The 26,615-nt window shown below is 39.1% G+C and overlaps 1 protein-coding gene and 1 pseudogene across 5 annotated transcripts in view; one reads left to right on the top strand and one right to left on the bottom strand.

Moving 5' to 3' along the window:
• SCP2 (sterol carrier protein 2) overlaps positions 1-21,213 on the bottom strand; it is a 124,682-nt gene extending 103,469 nt beyond the window's left edge. For 3 of the 4 annotated variants that reach the window (XM_079142202.1, XM_079142204.1, XM_079142205.1), the window contains exons 1-4: positions 20,951-21,213; positions 14,433-14,490; positions 11,432-11,503; positions 801-932 (exon numbers count right to left, since the gene is read on the bottom strand). In XM_079142202.1, coding sequence (XP_078998328.1) covers positions 801-932; positions 11,432-11,503; positions 14,433-14,490; positions 20,951-21,181 — 493 coding nt within the window. In that variant the 5' untranslated portion in view covers positions 21,182-21,213. The remainder of the gene's footprint in view (positions 1-800; positions 933-11,431; positions 11,504-14,432; positions 14,491-20,950) is intronic. The other variant, XM_079142203.1, reaches the window with a different exon arrangement.
• LOC306653507 (large ribosomal subunit protein uL18-like) lies at positions 17,991-18,810 on the top strand (annotated as a pseudogene). The gene has a single exon. The product of its transcript is annotated as a large ribosomal subunit protein uL18-like (transcript).
• Positions 21,214-26,615: the final 5,402 nt, after the last annotated feature.

The following is a 26,615-nucleotide window of genomic DNA, read 5'->3' as shown; positions in this document are numbered from 1 at the left end:
GCACCACACCCATCTCAGGGGTTTTTTTGAGTGATAATGTTCTAAAATTAGATAGTGATGATGGTTGCACAATTCTATGAATATAATAAAAAACACTGAATTGTATGATTCAAAAGGGTGAATTTTATGGTATGCGAATAATATCTTAATAATGCTTTTTTAAAGAAATATATTATAGTGCTCACTTTGACAGCACATATACTAAAATTGGAACGATACAGAGAAGATTAGCATGGCCCCTGCACAAAGATGACATGCAAATTCAGAAGCATTCCATATTTTTAACACAAAATTTAATGGTCTGTTAACTAAAGGATAGCATTTCTAAGATATTTTAAATCTTAGTCAGTTGGTGGTTTTCAATAGGTAGGTAGATAGGTTTTGAAAGTGTATGAATATGGAAAAATGACTTAGTACGAGTGTTTGTAACGTGTGTTCTAAGTTTTGATCTCTTGATAATTATTTTTGTCCCTACATAAAAATTTGAATTATTTGGATAATTGAACTTTTGCTCTTTAGAAGTCTTACAATGGAGCTAAGACTCTGTTTTGAGGGAACTCTTTTACATTATATATACCAGTCATCTGTTTTGTCCTAACAGTTTTAACTTAGATTTATTCTAGTTAAGCCATAAGTGTCAAATGTGTAAACTTGTTTTGATTAAGGAATTTTTCTATCAAAAAAGAAATACATTATAAAGCAATTATAATATGGAGAAATGATTATAATATGGAGAAATAATTAACCATGCAATAACCTCACACTTATTCAAGTACACTAGACAAATAAGCACTTCTTACCTCCCTGAATCAGTTGCCGTGCCATAAACAAAGCAGTAGAACCAGTGGAACAGTTATTGTTGACATTGATTATAGGAATTCCAGTCAGTCCCAAACTGTGATAGATAGCCCTCTGCCCACAGGTAGAATCACCTATACAGAAAAACAAGTTAAATTTTTAATACCTACAATACAGAAATCTGCAATACAACATAATACTGCCTTATGTTCTTTCAGTATTATGCCTTTGCCTAGCATACAATGTGGGCAGCACGTATACATGACTGACATCTGTTATAGTTGAATTGTGAGGTGTTCTCCAAAAGCTTATGAAAGAGGTAAAATGATTGGGTTACGAAGAATCTTAACCTAACCTATGTGTTAATCCACTGGATAGTAACTGTAGGCAGGTAGGGAATGGCTGGAGGAGGCGGGTCCCTGGGGGCATGTGTTTGGGGTATATGTTTTGTCCTTGTTGAGTGGAGTGTGTGCACACTCACTCCCTAGCTCTGACTCTCTCTCCCCCTCTCTCCCCAACCTGCTTCTTGGTGGCCATTTCCTGTTCTGATTTCCTCTGCCACATTATTCAACCGTGATGTTCTGCCTCACCTCAAGCCCCAAGGAATGGAGACAACTATTTATGGGCTGAGACTTCTGAAACCATGACATTCAAATAAACTTTTTCTCCTTTAATTGTTCTTGTCAGGTCTTTTGATCACAGTAGTGAAATATCTGACTAAAATAACATGTTATTCAGAAATAGTTATAGCATTAAGCATTATATACTCTTCAAAAGTGAAAAATTGTCAAAACAAAGAGCATGTGTACACTTTATACAATACAGAGGAGGGAAAATAGAGAAATGACTAGATAGTAGTTAACAATTTAATCTGAGTAAGGGTATGTAACAAAGAAAGAAATATTTCATGAATACTTGGCTATCAGATATAATTTTGCTTTTTTAGTGCTGGGGATTGAACTCAGGGCCTCACACATACTAGGCAAGCACTCTACCACTGAGCTATATTCTCAGTGCTCATTATTATTTTATTTTGAGGCAGGGTCTCACTAAGTTGCCCAGGCTGAACTCCAATTATCCTTCCTTGGCCTCCTGAGTAGCTGGAATTACAGGCATGCACCACCACACATAGCTTTGCATATAAATTTTTTAAACGATACCAACTGATTGAAGGTCGTTATTTTTAACATTTTATATATATACACTCCACAACTTAATCCAGGTGTGGCAGCATATCCCTCTAGTCACAGCTACTTGGAAATCTGAGACAAGAGGATTATTTGATCCCATGAGTTTAAGACCAGACCAGCCTGGGCAATACAGTGAGACCCGGTCTCAAAAAAATTTCACAACTTCAAAAAGTCTGAAAGACTTTTTGTACAAGGGCATTCCAAAAAAAATGTGATCCATATTGAACACACATGTGACTTCTTCTCCCAAGTGACATAACCACCAAGGCAGAAATGCTGGAGCAGTAAGATGAGAACATCTGAAAGTAGACTCTCCAGGAATCTTCACAGAAACAGCAAGGTTCAAGAATGTCCTTTTCAGAACATACATTTTGTACTCCTTTGAACCAGTAAGTTTCCCTCCTAGGATTCCCTTGGTATCTTGAGAACTCAAGGATAAAAACAACAGGCACCAAAATTTATCTGCAGTGATATTTCCTATTAATATTTATAGTATTTTTGTAACAACTAGAAATTTGAAGTAACCTTAAATGTCAAGAACAAGGTATCATTACTATCATTAAATAAGCTTCAGTAGGTCTCCAAGACTATAGCCCACGTAATCATTAAAAATGCTGTGGAAGATCTGGAAGAATAAGAAACCCAGAATAGCTAAAGCAATTCTTAGCAGGAAGAATGAAACGGGGTATCGCAATAACAGAACTTCAACTATACTACAAAGCAATAGTAACAAAAATGGCATGGTATTGGCACCAAAATAGACAGGTAGATCAATGGTACAGAATAGAGGACACGGACACAAACCCAAATAAATACAATTTTCTCATACTAGACAAAGGTGTCAAAAATATGCAATGGAGAAAAGAGAGCTCTTCAACAAATGGTGCTGGGAAAACTGGAAATCCATATGCAACAGAATGAAACTAAACTCCTATCTCTCACCCTGCACAAAAATCAACTCACAATGGATCAAGGACCTTGGAATCAGACCAGAGACCCTGCATCTTATAGAAGAAAAAGTAGGTCCAAATCTTCAACTTGTTGGCTTAGGATCAGACTTCCTCAACAGGACTCCCATAGCACAAGAAATAAAAGCAAGAATCAATAACTGAAAGCTTGTGCCCTTTGACGAGTATCTTCTCCTTACTTCCACAGCATTTTTAAAAATTTTAATTTATTTTTATTGTAAACAAATGGGATACATGTTGTTTCTGTTTGTACATGGAGTAACACCATACCATTTGTGTAATCATATATTTACATAGGGTAATGATATTTGATTCATTCTATTATTTTTTCCTCCCCCCCACCCCTCCCACCCCTCTTTTCCCTCTATACAGTCCCTCCTTCCTCCAGTCTTGCCCCCCTCTCACCCCCCATTATGTGTCATCATCCACTTATCAGCGAGATCATTCGTCCTTTGGTTTTTTGAGATTGGCTTATCTCACGTAGCATGATATTCTCCAATTTCATCCATTTGCCTGCAAATGCCATAATTTTATTATTCTTTATAGCTGAGTAATATTCCATTGTATATATATATACCACAGAAAGGATGGATCAGCTGGGCATGGAGGTGCACACCCATAATCCCAGTGGCTCCGAAGGCTGAGGCAGGAGGATTACAAGTTTAAGGCCAGCCTCAACAACATAACAAAATCCTAAGAAATTGAATGAGACCTGTCTCTAAATAAAAACATAAAAAAGGGCTGGGATGTAGCTTAGTGGTAAAGCACCCCCCACAAAAAATTGGATGGATTAGATAAAATATGATACATTTATTTAATAAAACATTATTAATTTCATACATTTATTTAAAACGTATACATTATTTAATTCTATTTAAAAAAAGAACAACAAAGCTATTTATGATATGAATTTAAACGACTAAACAAACTAAAAAACAGGATACAAAATGCTACCACATGGGTGACAAAATGCTACTTATGCTACTACATGGGTAACAAAAATAATGGGAAAGGGAAATTACATATGCACACACAGTTGATATATGCAAGAATTATTTCTGAAAAGATACATTAGTAATTGGGAAGAAAGATACATTGTATGAGGGAAGAAAATTACAAAACAGGTAGAGTAAAAGTGAGACTTTCCACTACATAACCACTGTGCAATCTTTTTTTATTTTTTAATCAAGTGAATAGTTATTCCAAAAAATAATAAGCTTAACTGAAAAATATCAATGATGGTAGAAGACTTAAAGACATGGGAAATGTTCAACACAGTAAATGAGAAATGCAAATTACAAAAAAGAATGTACAGTAGGACCTTATTTTCTTTAAGAGAACTCCTATGTGCACGTGTATGCACCCACACGTACTCACTAAAGGATGTACACCAACAAGTCAGTGGAGATAGGCTCTGGATAACGAGATTCTTGTTTCATCCTATGCTTTTTTTTTTGGTTCCTTTCTTTTAACAATTAGTATATATCATTTTCCTAATCAGAAAAATTTTGTTAGACACAAAAAAGTCAATAAATAGAAATTTTAAGACAACAAAGAGTAAAATTTATCTTCTGAACACTAACAGATGAAGATAACCTTACATGGTAGAACTATGGATAATTCTTCTCTTTAAAGATCAAAATGTGGAGATTCAAGATGGCGGACTAGAGGGTGGCTGCATTTCATGTTGCTCCAGGACTCAGAACTCAAGAAGAGGAGATATTGAGAGACTTGGCACCAACGCAAAGCCGCCGGGTGAGTCTCTCCCTTTGAGGAGGCATCCTGGATGGGGCGGTAGTCCCAGAACACAGGAAACTTTGTGAAGTAGAGCTGCCCGACAAAGACACCCCTCCCCCCGCTGGAACAGTGAACGCGGACAACTGGGAGCATCGGAGAGGAGGCCGCTCAGCACAGTGCTTGGACTCGGAGCAACCCACCAGGGCTCCAGGAGGAGCCCCAAAGGAGCTCCAGCTGCCCCAAAGGAGGAGGTACGCGGTGAGCTGTTTGGACTCAAAGCGACCACTCCTGAACACCGGGGGCTGCCCAGAGGAGGAGGAGAAGCACGGGCACGGCGCGTTGCTTGGACTTGGAGCAGCCACACCAGGGCTCCGGGCGGCTGTCCAGAGGAGGAGCATGGTGAGTGGTTTGGACTCAGAGAGACCGCTCCTGAACACAGGGGGGCTGCCTGGAGGAGGAGGAGGAGCGCAGTGGGTCACTTGGACTTGGAGCAGCCACACCAGAGCTCCAGGCGGCTGTTCGGAGGAGGAGGTACCTGGTGAGGTGTTTGGACTCAGATCGACTGCTCCTGAACACCAGGGGGGTGCCTGGAGGAGGAGGAGGAGCGCGGCGGGTCGCTTGGGCTCGGAGTGACTGCACCAGGGCTCCGGGTGGCTGCCGGGAGGAGGAGGAGGGGCACAGTGGGGCGCTTGGGCTCGGAGTGACTGCACCAGGGCTACAGGTGGCTGTCGGGGGGAGGAGGTGCACAGTGAGTTGCTGGGACTCGTAGTGAATGCACCAGAACTCTGGGTGACTGCCTGGAGGAGAATGAGGTGCGCGGTGGGTCACTTGGACTCAGAGCGACCGCACAGAACACCAGGCGGCTGCCGGAGGAAGAGGCGTGTGGCGGGTCACTGGGACTCGGAGCGACTGTAAGGGGCTCCAGGTGGCTGCTCAGAGGAGGGGCCGCACAGCCAGGTGATTAGGTGCAAAGCAGGGCCCCAGGACCTAGGCGGCTTCTTGGTGGAAGAGCCGCACAGACAAGCTGAGGGGCGGAGCGAAGGCTCCAGGACTGCAGGCAGCTTCTCTGAGGAGAGGCAGCCTAAGGAGACTCATCTGCAAAGGGCGAAGCTTCCAGGCCCAGGAGGTAGGTCCAGGTCCCTGGGAACATTGCAGAAGAAGGCTGCCCAGCCCAGGCGGTAGTTGTGAATTGAACGGAACCTCTAGGAAGGGAACTGACCAGCGAGACCTCCCCACCGGGTGAGTCTTCCCTGCCGGGTGAGGTTTTCCCACAAGGACTGTAAAAACAGAGACAGGCCCAAACAGGCCTTGCCTCAGCCCACATCCTAGTTCCCCTTTGGATGACCATTTGTCAGCAAGTGGAGGTACCTCTGCCCACTAGCAGGGAATATACCCACCGGAAGGCCACCACCCCTAGAGAGGCAGCTTCCTTGTGGAGCACCGCATTATCAACTTCCTCCAAGACTTCAGAATATACATAATTAAAATGATCAGGGAAGCAAATGATGAGATGAAAGAGCAAATGCAGGCACTGAATGATCACACCAATCGACAGTTAAAAGAGCAAATACAGGAAGCAAAAGATCATTTCAATAAAGAGTTAGAGATATTGAAAAAAAACCAAACAGAAATCCTTGAAATGAAGGAAACAATAAACCAAATTAAGAACTCCATAGAAAGCATAACCAATAGGATAGAACACCTGGAAGACAGAACCTCAGATATTGAAGACAAAATATTTAACCTTGAAAACAAAGTGGACCAAAAAGAGAAGATGGTAAGAAATCATGAACAGAATCTACAAGAACTATGGGATATCATGAAAAGGCCAAATTTAAGAATTATTGGGATTGAGGAAGGCTTAGAGAAACAGACCAAAGGAATGAACAATCTATTCAATGAAATACTATCAGAAAATATCCCAAATCTGAAGAATGAAATGGAAGATCAAGTACAAGAGGCTTATAGGAGTACAAATATACAAAATTACAACAGACCAACACCAAGGCACATTATAATGAAAATACCTAACATACAAAATAAAGACAGAATTTTAAAGGCTGTGAGAGAAAAGAACCAAATTACATTCAGGGGGAAACCAATACGGATATCAGCAGACTTTTCAATCCAGACCCTAAAAGCTAGAAGGGCCTGGAACAACATTTTTCAAGCTCTGAAAGAAAATGGATGCCAACCAAGAATCTTATACCCAGCAAAACTTACCTTCAAATTTGACGATGAAATAAAATCCTTCCATGATAAACAAAAGCTAAAAGAATTTACAAAAAGAAAGCCAGCATTACAGAACATTCTCAGCAAAATATTCCATGAGGAAGAGATGAAAAACAAAGAAGCAAATCAGCAACGGGAGGAACTATCCTAAAGGAATTGTCAAATAAAGAAGGAAACAAGTCGTGTCAAAGTAAATAATAAATAAATAAAATGAGCCAAATGACCAGGAATACAAATCATATCTCAATAATAACCCTGAATATTAATGGCCTGAACTCATCAATCAAAAGAAATAGACTGGCAGATTGGATTAAAAAGAAAGATCCAACAATATGTTGCCTGCAAGAGACTCACCTCATAGAAAGAGATACCCATAGACTAAAGGTGAAAGGATGGGGAAAAACATACCATGCACATGGACTCAGCAAAAAAGCTGGAGTATCCATCCTCATTTCAGATAATGTGGACTTCAAGCCAAAGTTAGTCAGAAGGGATAAAGAAGGACATTACATATTGCTTAAGGGAACCATAAATCAGCAAGACATAACAATCATAAACATCTATGCCCCAAACAGTGGCTCATCCATGTACGTCAAACAAATCCTTCTCAATTTCAGAAACCAAATAGACCATAACACAATAATACTAGGTGATTTTAACATGCCTCTCTCACCACTGGACAGATCTTCCAAACAAAAATTGAACAAAGAAACCACAGACCTCAATAACACAATCAATAATTTAGACTTAACAGACATTTATAGAATATACCATCCAACCAAGAGCGAATACACTTTCTTCTCAGCAGCACATGGATCCTTCTCTAAAATAGACCATATATTATGCCACAAAGGTAATGTTAGCAAATACAAGAAGATAGAGACACTACCTTGTATTCTATCAGATCATAATGGATTGAAATTAAAATGAAAGACTAAAAAACAGAAACTACTCCAACACCTGGAGATTAAACAATATGCTCTTATATGATGAATGGATAACAGAAGATATTAGGAAGGAAATTAAAAAATTCTTAGAGGTAAATGAGAACAAAGAAACATCATATCAAAATCTCTGGGACACTATGAAAGCAGTACTTAAAGGAAAATTTATTTCATGAGCACATTCAATAAAAGAAGTAAAAATCAACAAATAAACGACCTAACACTATAGCTCAAAGCCCTAGAAAAAGAAGAGCAGACCAACACCAAAAGTAGTAGAAGACAGGAAATAGTTAAAATCAGAGTTGAAATCAACAAAATTGAAACAAAAGAAACAATACAAAAAATTGACAAAATAAATAGCTGGTTCTTTGAAAAAATAAACAAAATTGATAAACCCTTAGCCACTCTAACAAAGAGAAGACGAGAGAATCACTAAATCACTAAAATTCGGAATGAACAAGGAAATATCAAAACAGACACGATTGAAATACAAAACATAATTAGAAGCTATTTTGAAAATCTATACTCCAACAAAATAGAAAATTTTGAAGACATCAACAGGTTTCTAGAGACATATGAATTACCTAAACTGAACGAGGAGGACATACACAATTTAAATAGACCAATTTCAAGTAATGAAATAGAAGAAGTCATCAAAAGCCTACCAACAAAGAAAAGTCCAGGACCAGATGAGTTCTCAGCCGAGTTCTACAAAATCTTTAAAGAAGAGCTCATTCCAATACTTCTGAAAGTATTCCATAAAATAGAAGAGGAGGGAACCCTCCCAAACTCATTCTATGAAGCCAATATTACCCTGATACCCAAACCAGACAGACACATCGAGGAAAGAAAATTTCAGACCAATATCCTTAATGAACCTTGACACAAAAATTTTCAACAAAATTTTAGCAAATCGCATACAAAAACATATTAAAAAGATAGTGCACCTTGATCAAGTGGGTTTCATCCCAGGGATGCAAGGTTGGTTCAACATCAGGAAATCAATAAATGTCATTCACCATATCAATAGACTTAAAATCAAGAATCACATAATTATTTCAATAGATGCAGAAAAATCATTTGATAAAATACAGCACCCCTTCATGCTCAAAACACTAGAAAAAATAGGAATAGTGGGAACATTCCTTAACATTGTAAAGGCCATTTATGCTAAGCCCATGGCTAATATCATTCTAAATGGTGAAAAACTTAAAGCATTCCCCCTAAAAACTGGTACAAGGCAGGGTTGCCCCCCTTCACCACTTCTATTCAACATTGTCCTTGAAATGCTAGCCAGAGCAATTAGACAGACCAAAGAAATTAAAGGAATACGAATAGGAAAAGAAGAACTCAAACTATCCCTATTTGCTGATGATATGATTATATACTTAGAGGAACCAGGAAATTCCACCAGAAAACTTTTAGAACTCATAAGTGAATTCAGTAAAGTAGCAGGTTACAAGATCAATGCTCATAAATCCAACGCATTTTTATACATAAGTGATGAATCTTCGGAAAGAGAAATTAGGAAAACTACCCCATTCACAACAGCATCGAAAAAAATAAAATACTTGGGAATCAATCTCACAAAAGAGGTGAAAGACCTCTACAATGAGAACTACAGAACACTAAAGAAAGAAATTAAAGAAAACCTTAGAAGATGGAAAGATCTCCCGTGTTCTTGGATAGGCAGAATTAATATTGTCAAAATGGCCATACTACCAAAAGTGCTATACAGATTCAATGCAATTCCAATTAAAATCCCAATGATGTACCTTACAGAAATAGAGCAAGCAATCATGAAATTCATCTGGAAGAATAAGAAACCCAGAATAGCTAAAGCAATCCTTCGCAGGAAAAATGAAGCTGGGGGTATCGCAATACCCGAACTTCAACTTTACTACAAAGCAATAGTAACAAAGACAGCATGGTATTGGTACCAAAATAGACAGGTAGATCAATGGTATAGAATAGAGAACACGGACACAAACCCAAATAAATACAATTTTCTCATTAGACAAAGGTGCCAAAAATATGCAATGGAGAAAAGATAGCCTCTTCAACAAATGGTGCTGGGAAAACTGGAAATCCATATGCAACAGAATGAAACTAAATTCCTATCTCTCACCCTGCATAAAACTCAACTCAAAATGGATTAAGGACCTTGGAATCAGACCAGAGACCCTGCAGATTATAGAAGAAAAAGTAGTTCCAGATCTTCAACATGTCAGCCTAGAACCAGACTTCCTCAACAGGACTCCCATCGCACAAGAAATAAAAACAAGAATCAATAACTGGGATAGATTCAAACTAAAAAGCTTTCTCTCAGCAAAGGAAACTATCAGCAATGCGAAGAAAGAACCTACAGAGTGGGAGAAAATCTTTGCCAATCATACTTCAGATAGAGCACTAATCTCCAGAATCTATAAAGAACTCAAAAAACTCTACACCAAGAATACAAATAATCCAATCGACAAATGGGCTAAGGAAATGAACAGACACTTCACAGAAGATGTACAAGCAATCAACAGATATATGAAAAAATGTTCAACATCTCTAGTAATAAGAGAAATGCAAATCAAAACTACACTAAGATTCCATCTCACCCCAATTAGAATGGCGATTATCAAAAATACAAGCAACAACAGGTGTTGGCAAGGATGTGGGGAAAAAGGTACACTCATACATTGCTGGTGGGACTGCAAATTAGTGCAGCCACTCTGGAAAGCAGTGTGGAGATTCCTTAGAAAACTTGGAATGGAACCACCATTTGACCCAGCTATCCCACTCCTTGGCCTATACCCAAAGGACTTAAAATCAGCATACTACAGAGATACAGTCACATCAATGTTCATAGCTGCTCAATTCACAATAGCCAGATTGTGGAACCAACCTAGATGCCCTTCAATTGATGAGAGTGGATAAAGAAACCGTGGTATATATATACAATAGAATATTACTCTGCCCTAAAGAATGATAAAATTATGGCATTTACAGGCAAATGGATGAAATTGGAGAATATCATGCTAAGTGAGATAGGCCAGTCTCAAAAAACTGAAGGACGAATGATCCTGCTGATAAGTGGATGATGACACATAAGGGGGGGTGGGAGGGGTTAGTGTTAGGGTTAGAGTTAGGGTTAGGGAGGGGGCAAGAATGGAGGAAGGAAGGACTGTATAGAGGGAAAAGAGGGGTGGGAGGGGTGGGGGGGAAGGGAAAAAATAATAGAATGAATCAAACAACATTACCATATGTAAAGTTATGATTATACAAATGGTATGCCTTTAACCCATGTACAAACAGACAAACAACATGTATCCCATTTGTTTACAATTAAAAAAAAAATCAAAAAAATTTTTTTAATTCATTTCCCATTTTGGCAGCATAATAATCATACCAAAAAAAATTAAACTAGGCTGACACATAAAGGAAACCTCTAAATGATGAGAAAAGGATTCTGAATTCTGCGTTTTGAGGCTTATAATTCATAAAAGCCTCTATCATTTAGGTAGTTGCTGCCAGATCTAGGTGAGAAATCTTCAGGACGCAGCTTACCACCTACCATAAACGTAGCCAACACACGCCTGCTCGACTGCTGAGTAAGGGATCTGTGCATCAGCTAACGCCTTCTGGCCTATAAAAACAAAAGGGTTGTGTCAAAGATACTTGAAATATTTGCTGAGTAAGTAAAAATTAAGTTCAGAGTTTCCTCAGGGTAAATTTACTTCTATATAATCTATGCTCAATTCAAATAAAATCCTTCTCAAATCATCTCAGCTCTCTCCTTTTAGAAGTAATCATTTCCTCTTGGCTACAGCATTACTTTTCCATATCTTCTTTTTTGATACTTAACGCTGTGTCCTAACTGCACACCTAACTACAAATATATTAAATCCTAGGAATTTAAAGCACTGTGATGGCCAGGTTCTTATCTTACTCATCTCCATGGCTCCACCACACATGTAGAGGGCAAAAGGAGGCACAGTGTCACTACTGGGGTTGGGGCTGGCAAGGAGAAATGACATGATCATTCCTCTTACAAAACCAGAATCAAGAGGTGGTCGTGGGGCTGGCGAGATAGCTCAGTTGGTAGAGTGCTTGCCTTGTAAGCACAAGGCCCTGGGCTCAATCCCAGCACCAAAAAAAAAAAAAAAAAAAAAAGAGGTACTCTTCTTATCTATAGAGCAGGAAAGGAGATTTAATACTATCCATAGAGGGTCAAAATGACCCCAAGTAAAATTAAGTATATAAACTGAAAAAAAGACTGAAAGGCTGGGGCTGGAGGGGTACTCAGTGGTAGAGCATTTGTCTTACACGGGAAGCCCTGGGCTCAGTCTTCAGCACTGTGACAAGGCAAACCAAAAAGAGAGGCTGCAGAATGTGAGCTAAATACCCATCTACCACAGTGAGATGCAGATATCTAAAACCAACTCCTCAGAAACTTCAGTAAGCATTTATGTACATAGATAAGCAACAGAAAAGCTAAAGCCTAAAGAGTTTGTTGTTGTTGTTGTTGTTGTTGTTCTTGTTTTTTAAGTTTCCCCTTGGGAATAGGCCTAGGAATTTTAAGCCATTCTGTACTTTATTTTTTTTAAAACCATAGGAGTGTATTATTTCAGTTTGTTTTTTTGCTTTAATTTTTTTGTAGTTGTAGATGGACAGAATGCCTTTATTTTGTTTATTTTTATGTGATGCTAAGGATAGAACCCAGTGCCCCACGTGTGTGAGGCAAGTGCTCTGCCACTGAGCTACAGCCCCAGCCCTCAGATTTTTTTTAATTTAAGAAGATATATAATTGCTTATGGGAGTGATTTGGTCATAAAATAACAGGGAAATGCTAATGATAAAATAAGTTTTAGGATCTAGGATACAGAGAATGCTTGTTCTAGTTTATGAAATAAAGTATAGCCCAATTCTAGAATTGAAAACAAAGACACTTAAGATCATGTTTTTTAAAAATTAGGATACAAAACTACATTCAAAATATGATCTCATAGAGTCATAAGAAAAAATACTAAGATAGAATACACCAAGATGTTAATGGTGGCTAGCTAGGTCTGGGTCACAAAATTTCATTTTCATTTTTATATAATTCTGTAGTCCAATAAATCACTGCTCTTATCATCATTTGGAAAGAACAAGTTATAAAATGGTACTTTTAGGACTCAGCCTGTACTCTCCCCCCTCTTTGTTGAAACTTTCTAAAGTTTTCAAATTAAAATAATTATTAAATAAAAATGTCAAAAAGCTGAGAAATAAAGGGAGCACAGACATTAATTATCTAAAACGATTTCAAAGAGTTCCATGGTGTTACTAATATTCAAATATGGGTCACCCGTATTGCAAAAGGATCCCCAACCATTCTCTGCGGGGAAGGAGGATGAATAATGGAAGTGACAGGCCACAATTCCTCTGGTTGTGTTCCTTTCTATGCACCTAAGGTATCACTACAGTAAATCTTTTTGGTTTGCCTAGCAATGAGCTAGCAGGAACTGGGGTAAGGGAGGTTCCCTAGGGCAGGAACCACACTTAACACTAGCATCTAAGCTTAGACTATGTTTCTTCCTTCTTCCCTCCCTCTCTTCACTTCTTTCCATTTATTTACTTATTTAAACCATGCAACAAAGCTCTCATGTATGTCCTCTTTAAAGAGCGAGAAAGAAGCTGAGTAAGGTGGCACATGCTTGTAAGCCCAGTGGCCTGGGAGACTGAGGCAGAAGGATGACGAGTTCAAAGCCAGCCTCAGCAATTTAGTGAGGCCCTAAGCAACTCAGTGAGACCCTAAGTAAAATACAGAAAAGGGCAAAAGGGTTGAGGATGGAGCTCAGTGGTTAAGTGTCCCTGAGTTCAATCATTGGTACCAAAAAAAGAGAGAGAGGGAGAGAGAAAACAAGAAAGAAAACAATCAAAGGGGAATCTCTGCTGGAACTCAGACCCAAAATTCAGGCAGCTGCAATCTGGTCCAACCTTGTCTCTGAAGAATGCCAAATACATTCTTCTGTGTATCCTTCTCTCTTGAGTTTCAGTTCACAAGTATTCACCCAAGTCCTTTGCTTGCTAGCACTAACACTAGAATATATAAGAACAAAGTGCACTCCCTCATTTAGTCATGCAGTACCCTAGTAATAGAATAATTCTCAAGGCTGACTCAGTAAAGTGAAGAAAGAAAAATCACTGTATCAGTGCTTAAAACATTTTGACTGTGATTATCCCTTTTCCAGAAAAGGAAGACATTAATTTTTATAAATCCAAAGAAGAACAGATATTAGAATCTAATTATCCATTTTTAATAACTCTACCTTTCTTTCCCACAGATCCATTTACCATTCCAACATACAGATGGATAAGACATAAAACTATAAGCCACTGTCTGTTCTGGCTGTATATCGATTAAGAACAGCCAAGGTCCTTTCCCTTTCCCTTTCTCTTTTTTAGTGAACCACTAGGCAATGTGCCACATAATTTTTTCCCCTTTAGTGCTTGCCAGGCTGCTGCCCCCATGCAATAAAGACAGACCACACAATAAACTACGAATGTTCAAAGATCTAAATTTTCTCTATTACCTGCTTCTTTTGCCAAGTCAGGATAATCTCTTGAATTCTCAACTCCAGGCTTCACAAACTAGAATGTAGAAGATAATAAATAGAAACAAGTACAATTAGAATTTTTTTCACAATAGAACATCACAGATATTCGTTTAACTATTTATTCAAACAAAAATATATTAAGAACCTGCCATGTTTCTCAACTGTTGATATAAATAACATAGAGTTCTTGCCCTCCAGAAACTTCCAGTCTAATGTAAAACAGGCAATTACACTACAGTGTCATAAGCACAAAATTATTTGGGAGAGACATCCACCTAGCTTAAGAGAGAGAAGGAAGTGAGACAAAATGGCACAATTTTTTTATCTGTGGAAAAAAATGCAAATAATTAAATATAACAGATATTCAAGCACAACAAAGAAAATAGAAAGTGATGAGGACAAAAAAGTAATTTAGGGGGCAGGGATGTAGCTCAGTTGGTATAAGGCCCTGTGTTCAATCCCCAGCACCACAAAAAAAAAAAAAAAAAGTAATTTAGGATCAAATGATAATAACTAATATTTATGTGGCATGTACATGTAATATGCATTATGATAAACATTTCATATGTAGTGACTTGTTTAATCCTCACAACTTTGCAATTAAGAAAACAAAGGAACAGAGAGATTAAGCAATTTGTGCAAGGGGACTCGATTAAAAAGTAGTGGAAGAGAACCATCAGTCTGGGTCTACAGCCCACTCATAAAGGACCTTATATGCCCTGTCATGAGATCATGCCCTGTTATGAAGTCCTGAAGAATATGATTTTTTTTAAGAGAATGGACTAAAACAACAATGATATGCCACCTACTAGAAGAACAGCAAAACCCCAAAACAATAACATCAAATGTGGCAAGAATGTGAAGCAATGAGGACCCTCATCCATTGTTTGGTGGAGTTGCAAAATGGCACAGCCCCTTTGGAAGACAGCTTGGCAGTTTCCTGTAAAATTAAACAAACTCATATATGATCCAATAATCACATCCTGGCTTTTACTCAAAGGAGTTGAAAAGTTATATCCACTGAAAAATCTACATATAGATGTTTAGCACCTTATTCATAGTTGCCAAATCTTGGAAATAACCAAGATGTCCTTCAGTAGGTGAATGGATTTAGTACATAAAAACAATGGAGTAGTATTTGGTGATAAAGGAGCTATAAAGCCATAAAAGGACATGAAGAAATGTTCAATGTATACTAAGTGAAAGAAGCCAATCTGAAAGACTGCCTACTGTATGATTCCAAGTAAATGAATTCTAGGAAAAAAGGTAAAATTATGAAATCAATAAAAAGATCAGGAGTTGCCAAGAGTTGGGAAGGATAGGAAAGGTGAATAGGTGGAGCACCGGGGCTTTTTAGGGCAATGAAACTACTCTGTAAGATACCATAATGATGGAGATAAATCATTATAGCACTAAGAGTGAGCCCTAATGTAAACCATGATCTTTGGGTGATAATGATGTGTCAATTTAAGTTCACAGATTGTTACAAATGTACCACTGTGGTATGGGTTGTTGATAGTGGAGGAGGCTGTATGTGTATTAGGTAAGGGAGACAGGATATGAGAAATCTCTGCACTTTGTGCTCAATTTTGCAGTGAACCTAAAACTGCTCTGAAAAGTAAAATCTCAGATAAAAAGTCTTACATTTTAGATCATTCTACATGCAAAGTACAGAAATGAATGAAAGGAGCAAGGCTAGAGGCAGTGAGGTCAATTGGCATAATTCTGAAACAGTCCAAGTGAGAACTGACCAAGACAGCAGCAGAAAGGATGGAAAGAAGTAGATGAACGTGGAAACACAAAAGAAATAAAATCTACTGAACTTAGTGACTGATTAGATAAGGTGAAATGGTTTGTTGATCAGTGAGCATGTTAAAAGAAATGTCTTCCAGGGGTCGTGGCTCAGTGGTAGAGACTCTGCCTGGCACATGCAAGGCAATGGGTTCAATTCTTAGCACCACATAAATAAATAAATAAATAAATAAACAAACAAACAAACAAAGGTATTGTGTCCATCTACAACTAAAAAAAATTTTTTAAATAAATGGCTTCCATACATTCTTTTGACTGCAAACCCACAATAAGATACACTTCACAACACAATTAAGTATACACATAAAACCATACATGAGGGCTGGGGTGGTGGCTCAGTGGTAGAGAGCTTGCCTATCATGTGTGAGGCACTGGGTTCGAGCCTCAGCACCACATAAAAACAAATAAATAAAAGTATCATGTTCACCTACAACTAAAAAATACTTTAAAAACATATGATTGGGCTGCGGAGATAGCTCGGTTGGTAGAGTGCTCGTCTCACAAGCACAAGGCCCTGGGTTCAATCCCCAGCACCACAAAAAAAAAAAAAAGATTGAAGTAAAAATTTCATAAAATACTTATTCTGGTTATTAGCATAAGTATTGTTAGATAAAATATTTGGTATTTTATTTCAATATTTCTTTTAATGCTAAAGACAACCTTCTATGTTGATTTTAGTACACAAAACAAAATTTGAAATACTAGATACTTGACAGTTTGAAATGTTAGATACTTGATTTAAATGCCACACTAATTACACAGTGCCAAAATATATCTGTTGAACTGAACCAAAACATTCAACATGTGTTCCTATCCTTAATCCATCCTAATTCTTCTCCATAGTTCTCAAATTAGGATTCCTTTATAATTCCCTAATACAGCATTCACCAGTTATAGCCAGATCATTTATACACAGTACCTTCCATAAAAGTACTATGCTAGACCCTAACAAACAATATCCAGCAGTAATTATCATCAATACAGTAAAGAACTATACTTTCAAAGTTCTTACTGAAATAAAGGCAACTTTTAAGATTAGTCAAGCAAATAAACACATACTCTTCCCCTTTAAAACTAAAAGCAATATAAGCAATAATAAGTGTTGGTGTGGATGTGGGGAAAAAGGCGCACTCATACATTGCTGGTGGGATTGCAAATTGGTGCAGCCACTCTGGAAAGTAGTATGGAGATTTCTCAGAAAACTTGGAATGGGCCCACCATTTGACCCAGCTATCCCTCTCCTCGGTTTATACCCAAAGGACTTAAAATCAGCACACTACAGTGATGCAGCCATATCAATGTTCATAGCTGCTCAATTCACAATAGCCAGATTGTGGAACCAACTGAGATGCCCTTCAATTGACGAATGGATGAAGAAACAGTGGTAGCTTTTTCCCCTGTATTGCTGCAGGGCCTGCAGGTCTGTGTGAAGTCATGGACCCCAGCCTCTGTTCTGCAGGATGGGGTTTGTTAAAGTTGTCAAGAATAAGGCCTACTTTAAGAGATACCAAGTGAAATTTAGAAGAAGACGAGAGGGCAAAACTGATTACTATGCTCAGAAATGCTTGGTGAGGGCTGGGGAGATAGCTCAGTTGGTAAACGTGCTTGCTTTGCAAGCATAGGACCCTGGGTTCGATCCCCAGCACCACCAAAAAATAAAATAAAATAAAGAAATGCTTGGTGATCCAGGACAAAAATAAGTATGACACACCCAAATACAGGATGATAGTTCATGTAACTAACAGAGATATCATTTGACAGATTGCTTATGCCCTTATAGAAGGGGATATGATAGTCTGTGCAGCATATATGCACCAAAATACGGTGTGAAAGTTGGCCTAACAAATTATGCTGCAGCATATTGTACTGGCCTGCTGCTGGCCCACAGTCTTCTCAATAGGTTTGGTATGGACAAGATCTATGAAGGCCAAGCGGAGATAACTGGAGATAACATTGAATACAATGTGGAAAGCATTGGTGGTCAACCTGGTGCCTTCACCTGCTATTGGGATGCAGGCTTTGCTAGAACAACAACTGGCAATAAAGTTTTTGGGGCCCTGAAGGGAGCTGTGGATGGAATCTTGTCTATCCCTCGTAGTACCAAATGATTCCCTGGTTATGATTCTGAAAGCAAGGAGTTCAATGCAGAAGTACATCGGAAGCACATCATGGGTCAGAACATTGCAGATGATATGGTTATCTAAAGGAAGAAGATGAAGAGGCTTACAAGAAACAATTCTCTCAGTATATAAAGAACAATGTTACCCATGACATGGTGGAGGAGATGTATAAGAAAGCTCATTCTGCTATAGGAGAGAATCCAGTCTATGAGAAAAAGCCCAAGAGAGAAGTTAAAAAGAAGAGGTGGAACCGTCCCGAAATGTCCCTTGCCCAGAAGAAAGATCGGGTAGCTCAAAAGAAGGCAAGCTTCCTCAGAGCTCAGGAATGGGCTGCTGAGAGCTAAACCAAACAGCAGTTTTTCTATGAAGTTTTTTCAGATAAAGATAATAAACTTATTGAACAAGCAAAAAAAAAAAAGAAACAGTGGTATATATACACAATGGAATATCATTCAGCCATAAAGAAGAATAAAATTATGGCATTTGCTGGGAAATGGATGAAGTTGGAAAATATCATGCTAAGTGATATAGGCCAAGCCCCAAAAGCCAAAGGCCGAATGTTTTCTCTGATAAGTAGATGACAATATATAACGAGGTGGGGCAGCAGGAGGAAGAGAAGAATGAAGGAACTTTGTATGGTGTAGAGGAAAATGGGGTGGGAGGGGTGGGAGAAAGAAAGATGGTAGACAGTATTACCCTATATATATTTATGATTACATGAATAGTGTGAATCTACATTGTGTACAACCATAGAAATGAAGAGTTGTACCCCATTTGTGTACAATGAATCAAAATGCAGTTTGTAAAACTAAAAAAAAAAAAATAATAATTTTAAAAAATGCAGGTAACAAGCAAGAGAAAAAAAACTAAAAGCAAATTTAGATAGAAACTACCAATGTCCTTTAATAGTTAATTAGATAAAATGTGATGTTTAGAAAAGATTCTTCCTCCCATCCCCAAACCCTTGCAGTACTGTTAACATCTCCCCCCACCTCCACCTCCCAACTTGAGAAAAAATACAACTCCTACTTTTGTGAGAAACTGTGCTTTTCTATACAGATCATATAATCAGAAATTCAATAACCAATGGAAAATACCTAAAAATGGAACATACTGTCAAAAGTGTTACTGTTCACCTCTCCCATGAAACAAAAGTATGATCTCCAAGCTTCTGATTTATAACACAGAAGTATACTTTTCTATTCACATGTTTTGATTGAACTGCATGCTCTCAGCCCACTAAGATTAAAAAAAAAAAAAATTAGTCCTGTTTTCACAGAAAAATAATTCTTCTCAGAAACTCTTTCAGCAAGTAAATCCATTTAATATTGTTCAACTAACCTCCATTTAGGGTCTTCAGACATTGCTGGGAGGGGCACAGCAATGAATAAATAAGACATGGTACCCGCAGCAGCTTACATAAGGAGAATACCAGCATATAAGCAGAGAATTTTAGTACAACATAGTAAGTGCTAACTAAAATAGAAATAAGTACAAGCCACTGTGGGAAAGCCAGGAGGATCAGAGGTTTCCTGGAGAAGAGATCTGAACTGATCCTTTAAGGCCTGGTGGCCCACGCCTGTAATTCCAGCTACTCGGGAAGCTGAGCCAGGAGGAACACAAATTCCAAGACCACCTGGGCTATTTGTCTCAAAATAAAATGAAAAGAGCTGGAAATGTAGCTCAGTGGTAGAGCACCCCTGGGTTCAATCCCCAAACCAAAAAAGAATGCCTTCTATGCAGGGGCATAGGTGCATGCCTGTCTATAAACCCAATAATTAAGGAGATTGAAGCAGGATCATCCCAAGTTCGAGGTCCACCTCAGCAACTTAGCAAGATTCTGTCTCAAAATAAGAAATAAAAAGAGCTTAGTGGTAAAGCTCCCACGGGTTCAATCCCCAGTATGGGGCAGGGAGCGGGGCTGAATACAAATGGTACAAATAAGGACAACAGAAGCATAAAAGAACAGAAACCATGGGCAATTTGGCACTACTCTAGCACGGAGGTGGCTGCAGAGGCCTCTAGTCTCCCGAGCACCAGGCAGACCCTTGAGATACAGAACCATCAGAGAATCCAGGAAACCTGCCACCTGCGCCAAGACGCTGAGTATCGCTAGTGTTTGCTTCCCATCCACATCTGGAGTTGGTTCTGAGATGGGGTCCTAATCGAGTACTACCGGGAGGGCAGAGCTGGTGACATTCACGACCTGCTTCCGTTTGGGTGCGAGACAGCCGCTGCCCTGTCCACATACCTTGGGATTCCACTTATAATTAAAGAAGTGCGAGCCCTAGGTTAACGTGGGGGCTCCTTCACACACTGACGAGGGAGAAAAGGGAGATGGAAGGGGCAATAAATGGCCTCAGGACCAATCCGAGGCACTATGACACGAAACACCAATATCACATCCCACTCAAGTGGCCTCTCTGATGTCCCATGCTCCAAGAAGTCGGAGCTGGGAAGAAGCGTCCTCCCGCAGGAAGGAGCGGGGAAGAACCAGGCCCCCGTTTCCCGTCGCCTTGAGGCTCCTGGCCTCGCAGGGACAAAGTCCGCCCCTTTGTTTACCTTGGTCATGCCAACCCCCACCACAAACACCCGGCGCTGGGGCGGAGGCCTGCACACGGGAGAAGGCATGGCTCGGCCTGTTCCAGGCTGACACAAGCTCAGCTGAAGCGGGTTCCGATCGACTGAAGCCCCGGCTGCACGGAGCACACTCAAGGCCCGACCGGCGGGAGGCGGAGCCGGCCCGGAAGGAGGCGGGGGCGGGGCCGGCCGGCGGTCTCGGCGTGTGCGCATGCGCGGTGGCGCGTGCCTTGCGGGGCATTAGGTCGTCCTCCCCCCGCCAGAACCAAGCAAAGTCTCTGTAGCCTGATGCCTGTCAGGCCCAGGGCGCTGGGCCTGAGAAGGCGTGGAGTAGGGCCAGAGACAGGTGGGGTGGGCCAAAAGGGCTCTCTACAAGCCTGAGATTCTCTTCAGTTCTTATAATGAGGTTCTTTTTAATGTTCTCTACCGTGTTAGTGATGGGGTGCAAGAGTCAATACATGAGGTAAAACTTAACAGTATACACTCATCAAGGGAAGGGACATCTTGTGCCTAGATGCATAATCTTCAGTCTCGAGCTATGCACCCTTCTTTTCTAACCTGAAATTCTCAAATGTTGTTTTGCTAGAATAAAAGTAAGGATGAGTAGCAAGAGGCCACAAGAGTGGACGTGGTATAAAGTCCAGATTTAAAGTCCATTTTTACATGGATTAAGTAAAAGTCCAGACTTAAAGGTCGTTTTCACATACTTTGATCACACACAAAACTATTAAATCTATTGGTAAACCTTAGCCACAGGTACGCCAATGTATTACTGTTTAAATGCACAAAGCAGAACACATCAAAAACGAAGAACTGGGTGTGGTGTTGCATACCTTTAATCGCAGCCACTTGGGAGGCTGAGGCAGGAGGATTGCAAGTTCAAGGTTAGCCTCCGCTACTTAGTGAGGAGGCCCTAAGCAACTTATATATCTAATGTACAGCTTGGGTGGCAACGGATAAGCTAATTAATTTGATTATGGCAATCATTACATGATGTATATACATATCAAATCATTTTATACACCTTAAATATATTCAATACTTATTTAACAAATACTTTTAAACTGCTATAAAAATATAGAACATCCTAAATGTTCATTAAAAGTGGATGGATAATTGGGCATGGTGGTGCACACATGTAATCCCAGTGGCTCAGGAGGCTGAGGCAGGAGGATCACAAGTCTGAGGTCAGCGTCAGGGATGTAGCTCAGTAGTAAAGTGCTCCTGGGTTCAATCCCTGGTACCAAAAACAAACAAACAAAGGAAGATACCCCCATGCTGGTAATGGGTGAAATGTCAGAAAATTACTTCATCCCAGAACATGTGCAGTTACCAAGACAAAGCAGCTTAGATCGTGTCTCTGTACTGTAGATTTTATCTGTACAAGTATGCCTAACTAAGTTGATAGAGTGCTTGCCTAGTATGGACAAGTCCCTGGGTTCAATCCCAGCACCATATATATATATATATATATATATATATATATATATATATATATACACATATATATATATATATGCCTTCTTGATTCAGCTCTCAAACTGTACACAAGTGTCTTTTTATGATCTATTTAGTGTTCTACTTTTTGCATTCGTATTTTGGAGATTCTACTGTAAAACTTATCCCTGAGCATAGTGCTGAAGTTCTCTCTTGTGTGAAGTTCTCTCTTGTGTTCCTTAGTGCTAGAAGGCTTAGGTAACATGCCTTATAGAGAAAATCTATATGTTAGACAAACTTATTTCAGGCATTGATTGTAATGCTATTAGCCTTGCATTCAAGGTTAACAAATAAGCAGTATATAATAAGTAATTATGTCATATGTAGAACAAGGAAAATTTTATATTGATTGCTTGACAAAAATGTAACCTGAGGCTAGTAGAAAAGTAACCCTGTCTTTCCTCTAGGAGTAATAGTTTGGCATTCGCTAAGTCAATGCGCATATCAACTTTATAGAACATAACTATTATGGAAAGTAAGAACTGAAAGTCAGGTGCAGTTATGCAAGCCTGTAGACTCAGCTACTTGGGAAGCTGAAATAGGAGGATTGAAAGTTTGAGGCCAACATGGAATGGTACCACTATTTGATCCATTTATTCCACTCCTCGGCATGTACCCAAAGGACTTAAAATCAGCATACTATAGTGACATGACCACATCAATGTTTACAGCAGCTCCATTCATAATAGCTAAGCTATGGAATCAATCTAGGTGCCCCTCTACAGATGAATTGATAAAGAAAATATGACAAGTAAGAGCAAATCTGTATGATAACTTTTTTTCTCTGGACATTAGACATTATAACAGTAACATGATGTACATTTACAAGCGGCCTTATGTACATTTCCCAACAATCTTTTTAAGGCAAAATTGTGACCATATGTGTATAATTAAAATCGTTTTTAATCCTTAAAAAAAAAAAAAGAAAAGAAAATATGATACATATACCCAATGGAATATTACTCGGCCACAAAGAAGAATGAAATTATGGCATTTGTCAGTAAATGGATGGAAGGAGACTATCATAAGTGAAATATGCCAATCCAAAAAAAAAAACCCAAAGGCCAAATGTTTTCTCTGATATGCAGACATTAATTCACAATAAGGGGGCACAGAATAGAGGTACTTTGGATTAGACAGAGGGGATTAAAGGGAGGGAAGGGGGATGGAAACTATCTTGTTAAGTAAAATAAGTCAATCCCAGTGGAGTGTGGTAGCACACACCTGTAATCCCAGCAGCTGGGGAGTGTGAAGCATGAGGATCGTGTGTTCAAAGCCAGCCTCAGAAACTTAGCAAGGCCCTAAGCAGCTTAACGAGATGCTGTCTCTAAATAAAATATAAAAAGGCCTGGATATGTGGCTCAGTGGTTGAGTATCCCTGGGTTCAATCCCCAGTACCAAAAGAAGAAGAAGAAGAAGAAGAGGAGGAGGAGGAGGAGGAGGAGGGGGAGGGGGAGGGGGAGGGGGGGGGGGGGGGGGGAGGAGGAGGAGGAGGAGGAGGAGGAGGAGGAGGGGGAGGGGAAAGGAGAGGAAGGAAGGAAGGGAAGGAAGCCCCAAAAAACCAAAAGGCCGAGTATTCTCTCTGATATTGGGATGCTGACTCACAATAGACAGGGGGTGGGTTCACCAGATTAGACAAGGGGGAGAGTAGGGGGAAGGGAGGGGAATGGGAATGGGAAAAACTGTAGAATTAATGGACATAACTTTCCTATGTTGATATATGAATACACGACCAGTGTAACTCCACATCATGTACAAACCCAAAAATGGGAAGTTATACTCCATGTATGTGTGATATGTCAAAATACATTCTACTGTCATGTATAACCAAAAGGAAAAAATAAATTTTAAAAAAGAAGAAAGTTCGAGGCAAATCTCAGCAACTTAGCAAGATCCTGTCTCAAAATAAACAAGACTGGGGGTATAGTCAAGTAAGAAATCACCCCTGGGTACAATTTGCAGGAGAGAGAGAAAGAGAAAGAATACAAGGCAAAAAGGAAGGAAGGGAGGGAGGGAGGAAGGGAGGAAGGAAGGAACTTTTGGGGAAGCAGAGGCATCCTGAAACTGAACACTAAGCAGCCTTGTTAGGAACTGAGTCCCCTGTGTCTCTCAAGTTAAGGCTGACTGTCCTCAGGGATATGCAAGACAGTACCTTGTCTCTAGGAGGAGAATGGAAATAGTGAAGCTGTAGTTCACAAGTGGTTTTCATTATTTAAAAAGGCCTAATTAAGAAATTATATAGGCTAAGCATGGTGCACACCTGTAATCCCAGTGACTTGGGGAGACTGAGACAGGAAGATCACAAGTTCAAAACCAGCCTCAACAACTTAGAGAGGCCCTAAGTAACTTAGCAAGACCCTGTCTCAAAGTAAAAAAATAAAAAGACCTGGGGATGTAGCTCAGTGGTTAAGTGCCCTGGATTTAATCCCCAGTACCAAAAAAAAAAAAAAAAAAAAGAATTCTACATTAAAGAAATTATACATTTATAGCCAGTCCATTACCCAGAATTAAAATCACCATAGCTTCAAAACATCCATATCCAGACATTACTGTCTAGCAAATTAGATCCTTGAGGAATGAGAAGTAGAGACCAGGCATAAGTATTTAGAAAGGTTCTCACGGGCATCCTCATTATGCCAGGTAAATAGCTACAGGCTATAGGACTAGATCAACTTAATACAATCTCCAGCTGATAGGGAAGGGATCAAGAATCTCCCCTTTCCTATCTATCCCCAGGGATACTTATTAAGGGTACATTTGTTTCTGGAAACCCTGGCTGTTAAAGACAGTGGTGTGATTGACAGGCTTACACAGCTATCAACCAAATAGAACAGGTTATCAGGTCCAGGGTAATTGTTATACAACAAACATCGTCTATTCAATAGATATCAATTTCAAAATAAGAGTCCATAGAGGTAGAGCAGAGATAGTATGATAATAAAAATTAATTGTTAATGCTTAAAATGTTAAGAAAGAACACTTCCCGCCAGGTGTGATGGCACATACATATAATCCCAGCTTCTTAGGAGGCTGAAGCAGGAGGACAGCAAGTTCCAGGCCAGCCTCTGCAATTTAATGAGACCTTGAACAACTTGAACTTCTTAATTAAAAATTAAAAAGGGCTGGGGATGTAGCTTGGTGGTAAAGCACCCCTGGGTTTAACCCTTAGTACTAAAATATTAAAAAATTAAAAAAATAACACTTACCTTTCCAATGTGGAGGGTTAGATAATTTTAAAATTTCCCTGTTACAAAATACCTAGAAAATGCTGGATAAAATGCAACAAACATGCTGGGGCTGTAGCTCAGTGATAGAGCACTTGCCTAGCACGTATGAGGTACTGGGTTCAATCCTCAGCACCACATAAAAATAAATACAGAAAATAAAGTTTAAAACAGTACTTTTTAAAAAATACAACAAACATTATTTTAAATGTAAGGAATATGGAGGAGGGCTAGTTTTAGTTTTAATTTTATATCCATCTGGACAGTTTGAATGTTTTGACTTTGTGTATCCATTACTTGGTTTTGCTATATCATGTCATCGTTTTAATTTTTATCATTGTGTTTTGTTTCCATTTGTATCATTTATTCTTGAATAAGCAATACTTAATATATGAATCAAGATTCAAAAAGTACAAAAGGTCAGATCATAAAATTCTCCTGCCCATCCCTATCTCCAGTCTCCTACTTCCTCTCTCTTATCCCTTCAGTGCTATTTTATGTAAATACAATCAAATATATGCACACATACCTAAGTAATGTCATTCCCTATATTACTTTAGTATGCATCTTGCTTTTCTCATATGCCAATGGATTTTGAAGATCAGTTCATATCAGTACCTAAAGAGATTCAAATGTTTTTATACAGCTGCATAGAATTTGATTTGGATGTTCCATAATTTATTTAACCAATCCCTTATTGATGGGCATTAATATTGTTTTTAGGGGCTGGGGTTGTGGCTCAGTGATAGAGCGCTTGCCTGGTATGTGTGAGGCACTGGGGTCAATTCTCAGCACCACATATAAATAAATAAATAAATAAATAAATAAATAAATAAATAAATAAATAAATAAATAAAATAAAGATCCATTAACAACTTAAAACATTCAAAAATTGTTTTTAGTCTATTGCTATCATAAATGAAATG

The sequence above is a fragment of the Sciurus vulgaris genome (genome assembly GCF_902686455.1).
Source record: "Sciurus vulgaris genome assembly, chromosome: 1".
In the NCBI taxonomy this organism is placed as follows: Eukaryota; Metazoa; Chordata; class Mammalia; order Rodentia; family Sciuridae; genus Sciurus; species Sciurus vulgaris.
This window is presented reverse-complemented; position numbering and strand designations above follow the sequence as displayed.